Source organism: Mus caroli, chromosome 15 (genome assembly GCF_900094665.2).
Source record: "Mus caroli chromosome 15, CAROLI_EIJ_v1.1, whole genome shotgun sequence".
Lineage (NCBI taxonomy): Eukaryota > Metazoa > Chordata > Mammalia > Rodentia > Muridae > Mus > Mus caroli.
This window is the reverse complement of record NC_034584.1, coordinates 28,061,740-28,078,660: the sequence shown is the minus strand read 5'-3', so window position 1 is coordinate 28,078,660 and position 16,921 is coordinate 28,061,740. Positions and strand designations below refer to the sequence as shown.

Genomic DNA, 16,921 nt, shown 5'->3' with positions numbered 1-16,921 from the left:
TGGACTGTCCACCGAGTTCCTGCTCAAGGTGGCGTGGAGCTGGCGCTGGCTGGAAGGCCATTTAATATTTTCTAACAAGACTTTCCTATGGGCAGCTGGGAAGGATTGGGGTGAGGATATTACTATACACATAAACTGTAAGAAATGGCTGATATTGCATTAAAACACAAGACCAGAGGGTAAATATATGTTGAACTTTACAGAAATGAAAGGGGGTGAGGTGAATCAGAGGTTTGGATGAATGAGGTTCATAACCATCTTGAGAAGGAGGGAAGATTTCAGAACTTGTACTATCCAGAAGAAGAGTGTCAACTAGGATCTGTTAGAAAACCTTACTGAGTGAACCTTCAAAAAGTAGAAAATACATGGAATCTAAAAGTCAGTTTATTAGGCATTGTAATGTACTACCAACAAGCTCATTGCCCACAGGGATCTGCACTTAGAGACTGTCCTGGCTCTGTAGAATCTACCATGGTGGGTTGTCTCCTTGTGCACTACGATATCATCACTAGTTTCCCTGCCCTGCTCTTATTGCATTCAGTGCCCCATCAGTCTATTATCCATAGCATAATTAAAGCAAATTGTGACATGATTCACTAATGCAAAATATCAGGCCAAATCAGAACCCTCAAAGGTGGACTCCAAATGATCTGTTCACAAATTGTCTAATGATTCCTATGCCTGCTGAATGTGTGTGTGTGTGTGTGTGTGTGTGTGTGTGTGTGTGTGTGTGTGTGTAGGAGAGTATGTATGTGTGTGCAAATAGGTATGATGGGCAGAGGTTGATAATAGGTGTCTTTATCAGTTGATTTCTGCTTAGAATTTTAAGTTTTAGATTCCATTTACTTACTTATTTCTATTTGTGTGTCTATAGGTACACACACACACACACACACACACACACACACCACAATGAACTTGTGGAAGTCAAGAGCAGCTTGTGAGAGTCATTTGTGGTCATCAGGTACAGTGGCAAGTATTTTTACCCATTAAGCCATTGTCCCTGACTCTTCGACTTAATTTTGACACAGGGTTTTTCACTGAATCTAAAACTTGCCTATTGAGCAGTTTAAAACTGGGCTAGCTCCAAGGAGTCTTCTGTCTCTGCCTCCCCAGAGGTATTATAGACATATATTTATGGTTTTGGCTTTTAATATCTGTCGGGGTCCCAAATGTAGAATCTTATGCAAGCACATTATCAACTGACCTACCTCCCCAGTCCCCATCTGATAAAATGGAGAACCGTTATTAAGCCTAAAGACTTCTCCTTGACTCAAAACCTTGCAGTGGTGGTCTAAGGTCACCATAATGGGTAAATGGGCATGTATGTATATATCTTCTGGTCTGTGGATGATCTGTTGACTATTTACCATTCTCCTTTCTTGTCTTAGTAATGGTCTTGGATCTCACTGTTCCCTCTGCTTACCCTGTACCTGAGATACCAGATCCCCACTGTTCCCCTCCCCTATCATCTGCGATACAAATTTCTTGTCACCCTCAGCCCTGTTGAAGTATCACCTTCTTGCTAAATTACAGCCCAGACAGACTTGATTATTGTCTGTCTCTTCTAAGGGCTTATCACCATGTTTGCCGACAGTACCCAGGCAGCATTTGGTAGAGGAATGACTACAAAATACAAAAGCATCTTGACTTGGTGGTCTACCAGATGCCAACTTATTTGTTCAGGGTGTCCCCTCTATTGCCTCAGTAATGTCAGCAAGCAAACTTGATTCTTATTCCTATCTATACTTTACAGAAGAAAAGGTAAATTAGCTAAGTGAAAAAAAGTAAAAGGTACTAAAACTATTAGAGGCTAAAGCATATTGTTATCAGAATAGCACTTTTTCAGGATCCCCAAATTCAGGTCATTGTTTGGTCGACAATGAAATCATATACATTCTTAAACAGTCTTTACTTTTCTTAGAACTTGGTTGCAGAGGAAATTCAAGGATACTCTGGTATTTACCTAAGCAGAATGCAATTAAGGAAGCTGAGCCCTTGTTTTCAAGGACCTCAGGTCAATGCTATATAAGAGGGAGAACCAGGAATCTCTGCTTGCTGAACAGTTCACATTTTATACACAGATAATAGCTATGTCTCCTGGTTTTATAAACAGTTCCTATTGCTTTGCCCGGTTACTTTCTTTAAGAACAGTTCATATTTCGTCACTGATGACCAAACAGAAAGAGTTACTCAAACTTACTTATTCATTAGTTCCCCTCTCCACACACTGTGTGCTTTACCTAGCAGCTGCCTAAATGACAAAACAGTGCATTAGAGTAAATCTGGTAATGCCTCACCTAAAAAGATAGACTGATTCTAGACAGGCCCAAGTCTATCCTGCTCTGCCATTTACCTCTCCAAGTTATCTCATATATCCCATAGCTTTTAATACCATCTGGAGGCCATTCAGTACTGTGGGAATCAGTGGGAGTCTGGGAAGGAAAACAGCCTATGCTGGGAATGCAAGGGAGGATTTAGTCACTTGCAAACAAGTGAGCAGAGCTATAAGAGCCAACCAGGGAAAGTGATTATCTAGCTAGTAAGTGCTAGAGAAGGTGGGAAGTGGTTTCTGACAGTTAAAGAATCATACTAGCTGGGCCCATGTAAGAGAACTTGCCTAGTCAGAATTCAAAATCACGGGGAAGCTGTCTTGGTGCTGGACCAAGACAGTGGGGCAAACAAGGCTCTCCAGCTTTATCCTTTCTAAAATTATTTTTAGATATTGATTTTTATTTCCGGTCTCTCTTTTTCATTTCAAAAATCATTTCTTTGATTTACTCACTGCCTATTCATGCATGTCTAACAATGTTCTCTCTAATTTAATTTGACCTAGAAGAATTCACACCAGCAGTGTGTACACCCCTTCTTCACCAATAGCTCAACTTTCTCTTAGATACTTAGCTTTCCTCATTTCCTGTTCTTCCAAACTTTTAGCAACATCTTGTGGTTTTAACTCTCCAAACAATAAAATACCTCTCCATTTAGACTGCTCCATTTCCAAAGTCACTACGTTTCTCCTGAGAAGATAATAATTACCTCCTAGCTGCAACCATGGAATCTACTTACATGCATGCAGGGAAAAGTTCTGTTAGGTCTTGAAGTCAAGGTAATCAACAGGGGCTTTATTCTAAGCCTGCAGACACCATTGGAATTTAATGAGGCCAGTCTATCTTCCCTGAGGAGAGTAATATATAAGAAAGCAAACACTGGAAGGAGAGACCAGCTAGGAAGTAATTCTACTTCTCAGCTTCCTTCTCTCAACTCTTTCTTACTAATTTCTCCCTCTCAGCAATTTATTTGTAATCCCTGTTCCTCTAACAGGCCAAGACCATACCCTTTCTATGGCTTTCCTATCACCTGGAAGGCCTGCTCGTTCTGGTTTTAGCAAACCTGAATCTGTATCCCCAAGATCTTGCACTCTGGATCTTTTCTGATCATAATATTCATGACATCTGTACACATCTCTCTCCTTTTAGCCACAAAGTAGGAGTGTATGTCTCTGTTCCTTAAGTACAGTATATGACTTGATTTTGCCAATAAAGTTGTGGTGCTTTGGCCCTTTTCTTTCTACTCCATAATTGTCCATGTGGAGATAATGGATACTCCAAAAGGCCATCATCCAGAGCCCTTGAGTGTGGACAGCAGTCATCTAAAGCACAATTTACCAGTTTATCTGGAGCTAGCCATCTGTTGGGGGCATATCCACACAACCTCAGCACTTGAGAGTTGAAGGTACGAAGACTTGAAGGTGGAAGGATAAATTAATCCTCACTGCACAGGGAGTTTGAGACCAGCTTTGGTTGCGTAAGATTCTACAAACAAACAAACAAACAACAATAATGAAACAAACAAAAAGCAAATGAAATGGTTTGGTGTTTGAAGTGACTGAGACTTTGAGATCCTTACCACAGCCTACTGAGTCCCTCCCTATTCTTAGTCCTTCAAACTGCATTATGTCTGTGGGAAACATTAATACCAAGTGAACTGCTCTACTTGTTAACTTCATATACATTTACTGACTTAATCTGACTACACCAGTCATCACTGTGTCCCCCAACTTCTATGCATTCAGTAAGCAAATTTTTGTTGACTGAACTTTCAATTGCTTGCAAAAATAATTTTTACTTCAACTATTTCACCAACAAAACGGGATCCAATAAATCCTGTGCTCAGTATTGCTCAAAGTACCAAAGCCTAAATCTTCATTTTGCTAGTATAGAGTTGGAATGGCAGGTTGAGTTACAACCTTGCAGCCTGCTAGAAGGAAACCAAATTGCTTCCAAAGCCACCAGGATTCTTTGGTTAGCAAAGGGCCTGCTTCAGAGCATAGGGAACAAGAAATGAGACCTCAAAATCCTTAGAGTGGCATTACCTCAGTCAGAAGCAGGTGGGACAAACTTCATTTGAATGTCACTTTTTACTAATAATTCTACTTGTTTTAAAGTTTTCTGTATAGACTCATCTAATTTCTCAGAAATGACCAAATCTCAAATTTCACAGTTAGTATAAGATTGTAACACTGGACAGGACTTTAACTAGTCACTTTAATGTAGAGCAACCACTTTTCATTTGTTTTGACTGAAGTTCATTAGAAACTGCTAAGGTTCTCAAAGTTGCTTTCTAGAGACTTAGAACAGAGAATCTTACACTGGACATTGTCCTTGTTTGCTTGTTGGCTTTCATTTTGGTGGATGGTGAGGATATAACCCAGGCCTTTTGCATGGATACACAGCAATAAAGGCAAAAGATCTATTAAAATCTGTCAGAACTATACCCTTAGACCCAACCCCAGCACTTTAACCCTGCTCTAGACTTTATTCTGAGGAATGCGTTGTTGCTACATTGCCCAATCTGGTCCCAAATTCCTGGACTGATCTGATTCCTCTGACTTAGTCTCCAATGTAGCTGATCTTGCAGATACATGTCATCTAAATATTTTTAATAATACACTGCCTCTATTCTCTTATTTAACTGTAATGAGGTTAAAAATATCCCACTTACCAAATTAGTTTGCTTTGTGTTGCTGTGATAAAGCATTGACCAAAGTCAACCCAGAGAGGAAAGGCTTTTTTGGCTTATATTTCCCTGGCATAGTTCATTAATTTGGGAAATTAAGGCAGGGACTCAAGCAGAAAACTGGAAGCAGGAGCTGGAGCAGAGTCCATGGAGGAGTGGTCTTTACTGGCTTGCTCTTCACTGTTTGCTCATTCCCATCCACAGTGGGCTAGGTCCTTCTACATATGATTAATCAAAAAAAACCTGCTTGGAATTACCTATAAGCTGACCATATGAAAGTATTTTCTCACTGAAGGCGCCCTCTTCCCAAATGTCCCTAATTTGCATCAAGTTGGTAAAAAAAATTAACCATCACCCCAAACTAACCTAGTGATATTTTTAGGGTTTTGTTCCTCATTTAAATTTTTTTCTTGCAATTTGAATATGTCTAGATTCTGAACAAATAAGCACCTAAGAACTATGAAGTTATTCTTAGGGCATTTTAGTTCCTTTAGACTATCTGTATAAGACACGTATGCACTGCTTAATTACAATTCTATCTACACCCTGCATCAACTGTACTGACTACAGTATATTCTCAACAAGGGCATTGAATCAAAGTGGTAAATAGTGACATGTGACAAGAAACTATCAACTATTAACATTGAGCGCAGTTTCTGTATTGTTTCAAGTTTGGGTACTTTTTAACATGTAATGAAAATTTGTATTTATTCTTTAGTGTGTTTTTCCCATTTGCCCACCATGAGCTAAAAACAGGACAGTTTGAAATGCTACAGTCTCTCAAACAAAAAGCAATACTCACACAGGGAGTTTGTTCACATGTGCTTTAAAAAGCAGGAAATACCACACTGGCTTTAATATTTATATTTTACCAAATTTTTTCTGAACTCAGTAAGGACTAATAACAGTTTTTATGATATTATTTACCATATCTTTAAAGTTTTTTTTTTTTCCACACTAAGCAGAGAGCATACAGAAAAGTGGATGTGAGTCTATACAATGGGTTACTTTCGGCATGACAGACTTTATTTTGGCACTTTTAACAAATGTGCTTTACAGCAGTGACAAAATATTTGCCAGGAATTTTTTTTCCCTGGCATAGATATTCCAAGCAAGTTATTCTACAAATTAACTTCCACTGTTTCACACAGTTAGAGGTATACCCACTACATTCTCAGCCTCTGTAATTGAGGGGCATTGTGCAGCTTTGGAAGGGCCCATCACTTCCTTTTAACATGGTGAATTACAGCTGTAATTGGACAGAAATGTATGAATTAAGGCCATTAAAGATTCAGACACAGCACTGTTTCAAGTGTTACTTTAGTTTTGTTTGAGTGTGTTCTGTGACAAGCTCAGGGAAGGTGCTCAAACGAAGTAGCCAAACTTTATCAAAAGTTAATTTTATGCTGGAAAAGTTGCGGATCTTGCTGTCTTCTTTCTACTTCCATGGCTCACAGTTTAAAACTAAAAACTAATGGTAAAATAGAAAGCAGAACAGAAAAAGGAAATGCTCTGTTCAGTGAGTACCCAACCGGGGCACCTCTATGCCTCCAACTCCTCCTCTGGCATTACTTTTTCTAGAAATATCCATCTTAAGCAGTCAGGCTGTCATTCAACAGGCAGAGCCCCCTACCTTCCCTCCTACCCCATGGAGTAGCTGTGGTTGTCGCTTACAGGGTTCTTCTGTAGGGGAGCTTTGACAGGTAAGCAATTCTATAGGTCTCTTCCCCAGTCACCTACTTCTAGAAAGGTCGCTTCTTTGGAATTTATACTTTTAAGAGTAAATTGCAAAAGAAGGCATCTCTCTCAATATTGTCAGTAGCTACACTACAAAGGCTGCAACCTTGAAATCCCCTGACAGTCATCCTGTTCCTGCACGCAAATACATGCAGAATAATACATACATTTCCTCTGAACAACTCAGAGGTAAATCTAGTAATTAACAGCCTCACTGAGGGGTTCTTTGGTCTTGATTTACAGACACCATGAGATACTCAGAAACCAAACCCATATAGTCACTGAGAGCGGACTGAGAGCAGACGGTCTGTCACAGCAAGGGGAGATGTACATTTGATAAGAAATGTACAAAATTTATAACAGTGACATTTTCAATATTAGGCCATGTGATTTATTCAGAAGGTTTTTTTTGTTGTTTCCAAATTACAATTTATGTCTATTCATAAGACTACAAAAGTTACCATTAGAATTGTCTGTGCTTATAAAATACCAACTTTTTAAAAACTGTTATATTATACTCATTAACACCAGTCTGCAACAAGTTACATAGAATCATAGGCACTTCAAAGGCTTAAAAAGATGTTTGCAATTTAAATGCATTTTAAGAACAAAAACTGATTTTTTTTCTTTAAACTCTTTCTCGTACCTTCAAATTATAAGAAATTAACAAGTACAGTGGCCAAAGGAATCTGCAGCAACTTCTCAAAATACTGTTAGCATCTTTGGGTTTGCTGAGGCTTGTCCGTTATGTCAAATCCTCCCAAAAGAAGATAGCTAGGACTAAACAGCTTCGTAGTAATAATCCAATTTTACACATTAATTTGCCTTTGCAAATCTGCTTGAAGCTACATGTAATGAAACTTAAAGCAAGCATAAATGGATAGTCTGATATTTAAAAACATTACATAAAGTGGAGGTTAAGGTTAACATATTTGAGAAAAATCACATATACACTAAATTACCATTATTGTAATCATTCAAAGACAAATTGCACCATGACAGCTACAAAAGGCATAAGGTTTTGTTTTTAAGAAAGGTGACAAGAAGGGAGGGTAGAGAAGAGGGACAAGAGATAAATAAATGAAGACCAACTCAGTAAGGTTAACTGGAGACTTGCTGACAAGGGGGAGTAGCAGTCATCTTTGAACCAGAGGACAAACACAATCTTTTGTATTTGCACATAGATGTTCAAATCAATTCCATGAATGTCAGGGGTTTTCATAACATAATATTTTGCCACTGCTATTCACAGAACACTGCAGATGTTAGATTTTTTACTTTTATGTCATTCTAAAGAAATACATGAAAAATTTTAAATACAATGGAATTCTCATCATTAAAGGGCCAGTATGGCTCTGTAATGAACAAAACAGATAACAAAGATCTTCATTATTCTATGCCAAAGCTTTATTTTGAAAAGTTCTGTGATCTCTTAAATAGAGACACTAAATGGGAGCTTTATGCATAAAACTCCTTAGTGGGTGCCTTCTGGTAAGCTGCGCTGGATGGTTTGCGTTCTCCAAGGTCGTAGCTTCCTTCATCTTTCTTCCGCATGCGATACACCAGCAGCAGGATGAGGAAAATGGCAAAGAGAAAGCCGATCACACCACCAGCAATGACGGCTGAGAGAAGAGAAGAAAAAGAGAAGGTCAAGGCTTTCAGGAATTAGTTTGGCCAGGTCCAACCTATTGATATTTTTATAAATGATTTGAGAACTCAAGTTTTTATTTTAATTATTATATATTTCTTTACTTATATTTCAAAATTTATCCCCTCTCCTCATTTTCCCTTCGACTGCACCCATCCATTCGCCTTCCCCCCTGCTCACTAACCCAATCACTCCACTTCCCTGTCCTGGCATTCCCCTACACTGGAAATATACTGGATAGCCTTAACAAAACCAAGGGTTTCTCCTCTCATTGATGTCTCACAAGGCCATCCTCTGCTACATATGTGGCTGGAGCCTTGAGTCCCTCCATGTGTACTCTTTGGTTGGTGGTTTAGTCCCTGGGAGCTCTGGGGGTACTGGTTGGTTCATATTGTTGTTCCTCCTATGGGGCTATAAACCCCTTCAGCTCTTTGGGTCCTTTCTCTAGCTCCTCCACTGGGGACCCTGTGCTCAATCCAATGGATGGCTGTGAACATCCACTTCTGTATTTGCCCACCACTGGCAGAACCTCTCATGAGACAGCTATAACAGGCTTCTGTCAGCACACACTTCTTGGCAGCCACATAGTGTCTGGGTTTGGTAACTGTATATGGGATGGATCCCCAGGTGGGACAGTCACTGGACAGCCTTTCCTTCAGTTTCTGCTCCAAACCTGGTCTCTGGATCTCCTCTCAGGGGTATTTTGATCCCCCTTCTTTTTTGTTAATTCTTTATTAGATATTTTATTCATTTACATTTCAAATGCTATCCCAAGAGTCCCCTATACACTCCCCGCCCCCGCCCTGGTCCCCAACCCACCCACTCCCACTTCTTGGTCCTGGCATGCCCCTGTACTGGGGCATATAAAGTTTGCAAGACCAAGGGGCCTCTCTTCCCAGTGATGGCTGACTAGGCCATCTTCTGCTACATATGCAGGTAGAGACACGAGCTCTGGGGGTATTGGTTAGTTCATATTGTTGTTCCACCTATAGGGTTGCAGAACCCTTCAGCTCTTTGGGTACTTTCTCTAGCTCCTCCATTGAGGGCCCTGTGTTCCATCCTATAGATGACGGTGAGCATCCACTTCTGTATATGCCAGGCACTGGCATAGCCTTACAAGAGACAGCTATATCAGGGTCCTTTCAGCAAAAATCTTGCTGGCATATGCAATAGTGTCTGCATTTGGTGGCTGATTATGGGATGGACCCCCCAGGTGGGGCAATCTCTGGATGGTCCATCCTTTTGTCTTAGCTCCAAACTTTGTCTCTGTAACTCCTTCCATGGGTATTTTGTTCCGTATTCTAGGGAAAAATGAATTATCTATGCGTTGGTCTTCCTTCCTCTTGATTTTCTTGTGTTTTGCAAATTGTTTGATCCCCCTTCTAAAACGGACCAAAGTGTCTACACTTTGATCGTCCTACTTGAGCTTTATGTGCTCTGTGAATTGTATCTTGGGTATTTCAAACTTCTGGGCTAATATACGCTTATCAGTGAGTGCATACCATATATGTTCTTTTGTGATTGGGAAGAACTCAAGTTTTAAACAGAATTATCAGGAGTCATTTTTCAGAAAGGTTCATTGATTGTATCAACACAAAGCCTCCATAAGAAAAATCCAGCTGTAATTTCACCTAACTCTACACTTTCAGATACTTGTGTTTGGTGCTTGCATTTTATAGTGTAAGCTTCTAATCACAATAAAAGCACAAAATATGACATAATAGATTTTTAAAAAAAGAAGAGTAAATATAGAAAGCATGCAGAAGTCTACTTATTCTTAAATTTGAGGAGACCATTGTATAAATTAAATGTTTTTAAATCTTGCACATCTTCCTCTTTAAAACAAATATCAGGACAGGCTTCAGTGGCTATTTCTTTTCAGAAATATCTGGAACCAAGAGTGTTTCCATGTCTGTTTTTTTTTTTTAATATTTACATACATGGATTAAGTTATCAGGGATCAGATACAAGCCTAAACAGGAAATATATTTATATTTCCATATATATTTTATATACATAGTTCATAGGAAAACTTACACAAGTTAACAAATAATTCTATTCATGGGACAAAGTTTCTGTAGTGTGCTCCTGTTTTGGGTGCACATCCTGAGGGCATTTGTGGCATCATGTCAGGGCTTAAAAAGTTTTGGAGGTTTAGAATATTGCAGATGCTCAGTTTCAGTGAGGCTCAACCTGTACTTTCATTAGGTGAATTTCAATTAGAGGCAAAATTCTTATCATGTCAGCAGCAGCAGCAGCAGCAGCAGCAGCAGCAGCAGCAGCAGCAGCAGCAGCAGCAACATCTGTACCTTTTCCTTCTCCGAAGTTGGTTTTGAACTCGGAAGATCACCTGAATATGACTGTCTGACCGACATCTCTCACCCTGCCTCCACACTCAACAGTTCTTTGCCTAGTCAATGTACTACTTCAAGCTCCTGTCAGTTTGGTGTCCTTGCCATGATGGACTGTAACCTGAAATTGTCTCCTATGTTAGCCTCTTATCAATGGCTGGCTAAGGGATAGACTGAAGGAGTTAACAGAAAATAGACAAAGTAGTCCTAACTTCTCACCTATCATTCTGAAATAAAAAGCCTGGAGATTGCTTCCTGAAGGCCTGTAATGTGCAGCAAGCTTTCTGAATGTCACCTATCCCAGGAAGGCCTCTTGAAGTTCCTTCCCACTTGACACTCCTAGCAACTCACCTGCTAGAACTTCTGTCCGTTTAAACAGATTGTCTGAATGTTTCTCCGTGTACACATCTGTGCTTTTTATAGCAGGGCCCAGCTTCTCTTCTGCCTCAGAGATGTCAACTTCCTCCTTGTCAGTTTTTTCAGGTGACTGGTGTGGGGAAGAAAGAAAACACAATTATCTCTCTTTTGATACGTGCTGGGAAGAAGAAACGATACTAAGTATATTCCCAATTTTCTTTCCATAAACGTAAGTTTAGTAAATATCATTAATAATAATGTGTATGATGTTTATTATGCCAGTTGGTGAGTCCCAGTTTGGACCCATATAGCTTGTGGTTCTAGTATCATTGAAGCAAAGATGATAAGAATGATATAAATAGTTGTTTTAGTTGACAATTCTAAGAATCTTTCTGGTTGGGAAGATAGCCCTGGCAATAAAGTACTTGCTTGTTTGCAAGCATGAGAGCCTGAGTTTGTCCCCTTAAAGTCACATGAAAGCACTGTGTTGGGGGCATGGTAGAATCTTAAGGCTCTGGCCAGCTTGCTAAGTGACTTCTAGGTCCACGAGGCAGTCAATCTCTACCGATACACACACACACACACCCTTTGAGTATTCTGTTCAGTTGGTCTGCTGATTTTTATTGTTATTTAAAGTCCCTCAGATGATGGTGTGGTTTGAGAAGGCCTGATTTAGAAAAGTTAAGATTCTAATGAGCTGCGGTTTTCTAACAGGTGAGTTTCTTTCTCATTGGCTAACACTACTGATGGGAAAACATTGTCAACTCTTAAGCTGTGTCTTTATTAGGGTTTCTATCGCTGTGGCCAAACATCATGACCAGAAAGCAAGTTGGGGAGAAAGGTTTTGTTTTTTGTTTTTTTGTTTTTTTTTTTTTTGCTCAAACTTTCATATTGCTATTCATTATTGAAGGAAGGCAGGACAGGAACTCAAACTTGGCAGGATCCTAGCAGGATCCTAGCAGCAGGAGCTGATGGAGAAGTTACGGAGTGGTGCTGCTTACTGACTTGTTTCCTCTGGCTTGCTCAGCTTGCTTTTTTATAGAACCCAGGACCACCAGCCCAGGGATAGGAACACCCTCCCCCATTGATCACTAATTGAGAAAATGCCTTTTATCTGGATCTCTCAGAGGCAATTCCTTAACTGAGGCTCCTTCCTCTCTGATACCTCTACTGTCAGGTTTACACAATACCAACTACAAAATCAGTAGACACTGAGTCTCCTCCCTAGCCAAACCTATTCCAGTTTTTCCTATGAATTCCCAGCCATCTTAAGCAGAGTCATGTGAATCATTCAGCTGTTTTGTGAAGGCTGGAATACATCCTATTAAAGAAGGCAAAAGATCTAAGAAAATAGTTCATTTTCTTGGACTGTTTCAAAGTCATCTTTATGTCTAGAAGAGACCACAGTCTAGACCAGGTGGATTCACTTGAACTCTAGTGATCAATGTGAACCAATTGGTACTACTTTTAGTGATCAGAACACACAAGGTTTCCACCAAATACAGTAATAACATGTGATAGAGTTTTTCCCAAGCTACAAGAAACCATATACTTCATAAATCTTAAGCTGCCATATTTTCTATAAATAATTATAATTTTTATCACTGTATAAATATAAAGTCAAGTTTATATTTCACTGTTTTCTGTCTGAGTATAGAAAACATGGTTGGTCCTTTAAGTCTTGCTGTGTCCAAGTAAAGCAGATGAGAGAAGGCTGTTGGCAGTATTTTGTAGGTTCTCTCCATTTTCTTCTTATAGGATTCCCATCAGTAACTGGTTATCTGGCAGGAAGGGCAGCAGAATGGCTTATTGAGTCCTCATCAAGGAAGCACATGCTTTCTTGCTCATTAGCATTGCTTTGGTTACTATGCTTTTAGAAATTGGCAAAGGGAAGAGAAAAAAAAAATCAAGGAATGGAATGATGCCCATTTGCATCCAGGGAAAGATGTGAGTGAAAACTAGCAAATGAGAAAGATACTGCCGGGCGTGGTGGCACACTCCTTTAATCCCAGCACTCAGGAGGCAGAGGCAGGCGGATTTCTGAGTTCGAGGCCAGCCTGGTCTACAGAGTGAGTTCCAGGACAGCCAGGGCTATACAGAGAAACCCTGTCTCGAAAAAAAAAAAAAAAAAAAAAAAAAAAAAGAAAGATACTGAAGCTTTGACCCCAAGTTTATGTAATGCTTATTATCTTTATTATTAGATAAGCTACAAGGTTTTACTTGTTAATATTTTAAGTCCCTAAAGTCATTTAAGAGTTGACTTGCTCAGTTCCCTTTGACTCAACTTCTGAATAAGGACACAAAAGAATTAATTCAAGTGATGATCTAGAAGGCTCTCCACAGAAATGGCACTTAGACGAGTGTTCAGTCAGTACATAAGCCTCAAGGTGCTCTGTGTAATTATGAAAAGGGAGCACACATAATTGAATGAAGCCAACTGAAAGTTTATTGAATCCATGTCTGGATTCTAGAGGCTGTGAAAAGAAACTAGGCTTCACAAAATGAAGAAAGGTCTCTTTCTATTCTTCAGTCACATAGCTGTACAACACAGTGGATAGAATATCTATACCCATGACAGTAATGCCACTGTGAGACCTATTAAAACACAAAATTTTCTCTAATGGCAAGGTTTAATCTAGCCGTACCACGTAATTATAAACAGAAAATTACATTGCTGCTAGTGTTATTCATTATCAATATCTTCATCATGGACACCTAGACCAATGTTTGATGTACACTGAATAGAACTCCCATGAGTGGATGAATTCTTGTAATCTCATTAAATAGAACTAAAAATAAAATATTTGCATGAAAATGTTCAGAGATCGTTAATTTCTTAACTCATCCACGAAATGTCTTTTAGCAAAGGCCAATTCATTATGTTTTAGGACCAATTTCTATAAACTTAAATCAATTTTCAATCCATACTTGTCATTAGACCATAAATTTATACCAAACAGCGGTTTGTTTAGGATATAACTATTGAAGATTAGAAGCCAAAACTTCAGCAAGAGAGTTTCTGACTCTGCGATATTGAGTCTTAATGGTCACTGAGTTGAAAACATTGTTATAAAAGATCACGTAAAATTGTGGGAGAGACCAAGCCCATCTTTCCACAGGCTTTCCACAAGCTTCATTTAATTCTGGCATACCTGCCTGCTCTGACATATTCAGCGATTCTGATTCTATCACCAAAAGCACCTGCTGCTTTTTGTTTCTCCTTTCCTCATCTGTTTTATTTTATTTTATTTTATTTTATTTTTTATATGCTAAATTGGAAGATTTTTTTTTATATATATCTTTTCCCAATTTATATTATTATATTTTTAATATAATAATTAAATATATTTATAATATAATATTTAAATAATAATATAATATTATTTATATTATATTATATGATATATTCCCAATATATATCAATTCCCACCTATAGGGTTGCGGATCCCTTCAGCTCCTTGGGTACTTTCTCCAGCTCCTGGAACAGCTCCCAGGAAATGCTAGGTATGTCTGCCCCAGTTCTCTCAGAGTATCTCCTTGCCTTTCTGGTTCCTGGCTGTGGAATGGCACTGCTGGCAATAGTGCCAATGCTTTATAAGCCTAGAGAGAGTATCCACACATCGCTGAGCTCTTGGCTACTGCATGTCTGCAGGGAGCTTTGTCAACAGGGAGTTGTGTGCTATGACTTGATGGACTCATGAGTCAGGAAAATCAAGAAAGCGGAGGACCAGATACTCGACTAAGAAAAGCCTGCCAATGTTCCTGCTAACACAGGGGTGCTTTTTATCCCACAAAGCCTGCCACAAAACCTGCATGCTGCAAGAGCTTGGCAGCATCTTATTTGTAAATCAACAGATGGGTGAACTGAAAAAACAGGTGCTTGTGTTGTTAAGTTTTCATAAGCAGCATGCCATCCCTAATGTGTGTAAAGTCTACCACTAAATTATTACACATGCTCACTTGGTGAACTGGCTTGATCTCATCTGCTTCACCAAATTCAACTAATGCTTACACCGTGAATCAAGGAACAAGAGCTCAGGTGCCTGCTATGCAATATTCACATCCAATCTTTCTAACGATCCAAGAAATTTGACTAGATCCAGGATTCAATGCTTAGGCCTTCACTGGATTCTAATATCTAATTTCCATATTAAACAGTGTATCTATCAGTGGAAGGCTAGCTAATTGTAATATAATGTTAACAAAATCAAAGCATAAACTCAGTGTTTTCATTACTTAGGTGTTTTCCCTATTCTAAGTCCAAGGTCTCATTCTTATTAAGCTCTCACAACAAATAAATGCAGCTACACCAGGTACACATGTATCTGAGAGTAGAGCAAGCGTATGCAACACTGATGGAGGGTATAGACACTCATTGAGATCTTAAGACAAGACCCATATCATCGCTCCTTAACCTGGTCCAATGAATGTAAAGTTTACAATGTTTTTTTTTTAACATGAGGAAAAGAAAATCGGACTCTCAGCTAAGTAGCTTAATAGTTTGTCTTGTAACTGGGCTACAGAAGTTCTGCAAGGAAAAGTGCCATTTTAAAAACAGTATATCCCTAAAGAAGATAGTCCTAGCTGATAAAAACAGTAAGCAAGTCAACTGTAAAATGTAGGAAGAAAGAGCAAAGAGCCATTTATAGCAATACAGTGGAAGGGTTATTAGCCCTCATATAATTTTATGTGGGGCTTCTCTCACAGAAAACAGTTCTGTGCAGTCAAAAGACAGCAGTATTCACAATGCCAGACAATGCACCTCAGTCTGAGCAGGTGTAATGCTTTGTGTCTTCAACGTCATGGTTTCCACTTTGGGGGAAGCAGCACTCGTGAGTGGGATTCTTGGAATCAGTTGGGATGTTGTCAGAACTGGACTCTCTATGTCTTCATCAGCTCCTAGGAAAAAAAGTGAAGATAAGTTTATCATGTGACTCATGACACAGTTCTGTACATTATCAGGCATTATTATTCAGAATCATGCTCTCAAGTTACCAGGCCTAAGTTTCTAGCACAAATAGACCTATGGGCTTCAGTAAGTTTGCAGGGCCCCTGGGTATATGGTAATTTTTTTTCAGTGAAAAATAGTGTTAATCTCCACACAGTGCTGAGTTCTTGGCTATTGCATGTCTACAGGGAGCCACCCTTGACCCTTCCTAACAGCCCTGCTTCTCTTGCATGTTCAATCTCTTCTGTTATATGATATTTTTGGCATCTCAAAACTCAGAACTAATCAAAACATGAAAAGTATAAACTCTCTTTTACCTGACTGTTTTTCTCATGGAAAATATCTTCTCTAACATTTTATAGTCAACATGGTGTGGTGTGGTCCTTCATCAGCTCCTGTCCTCCTCATGCCCTCTATCTGCCTTGCCCTGCCACCCACTACTGATATTTTTTGTTGAGATCATCAATATTTTCCATGTTGTCATATATAATGGCTTTATATTAAAACACACTTAAAGAGCTCGTCTTGTATTGGCTGCATAAATGTCCCCCAAAGCCCATGTGCTAGACTGGCTATCAACTCACAATGCTATTGGAAGATAGTGAAACCTTTCAAACAATGATTCTCAACCTTCTTAGTGCTGTAACTTTTAAATACAGTTCCTCATGTTGTGTTGACCTCCAACCATGAAATGATTTTGTTGTTGCTTTATAGCTGTAATTTTGCTATTGTTATGAATTGTAATATAAGTATCTGATATGCAGAATATATGATATGTAACCCCCAAACAGCTTGTAACCCACAGGTGGAGAACTGCTGCTTTAAAAGGTGAGGTTTCAAGGAAAATCAGTCTCTGGGATC

At 39.1% G+C, this 16,921-nt stretch overlaps 1 protein-coding gene across 2 annotated transcripts in view; it reads right to left on the bottom strand.

Moving 5' to 3' along the window:
* Nucleotides 1–6,023: 6,023 nt before the first annotated feature.
* The window catches only part of Sdc2 (syndecan 2), a 101,124-nt gene continuing 90,226 nt past the window's right edge, over nt 6,024–16,921 (bottom strand). For both annotated transcript variants that reach the window (XM_021183965.2, XM_021183966.2), the window contains exons 3-5: nt 15,875–16,011; nt 11,107–11,242; nt 6,024–8,378 (exon numbers count right to left, since the gene is read on the bottom strand). In XM_021183965.2, the coding sequence (XP_021039624.1) occupies nt 8,215–8,378; nt 11,107–11,242; nt 15,875–16,011 (437 nt within the window). In that variant the 3' untranslated portion in view covers nt 6,024–8,214. The remainder of the gene's footprint in view (nt 8,379–11,106; nt 11,243–15,874; nt 16,012–16,921) is intronic.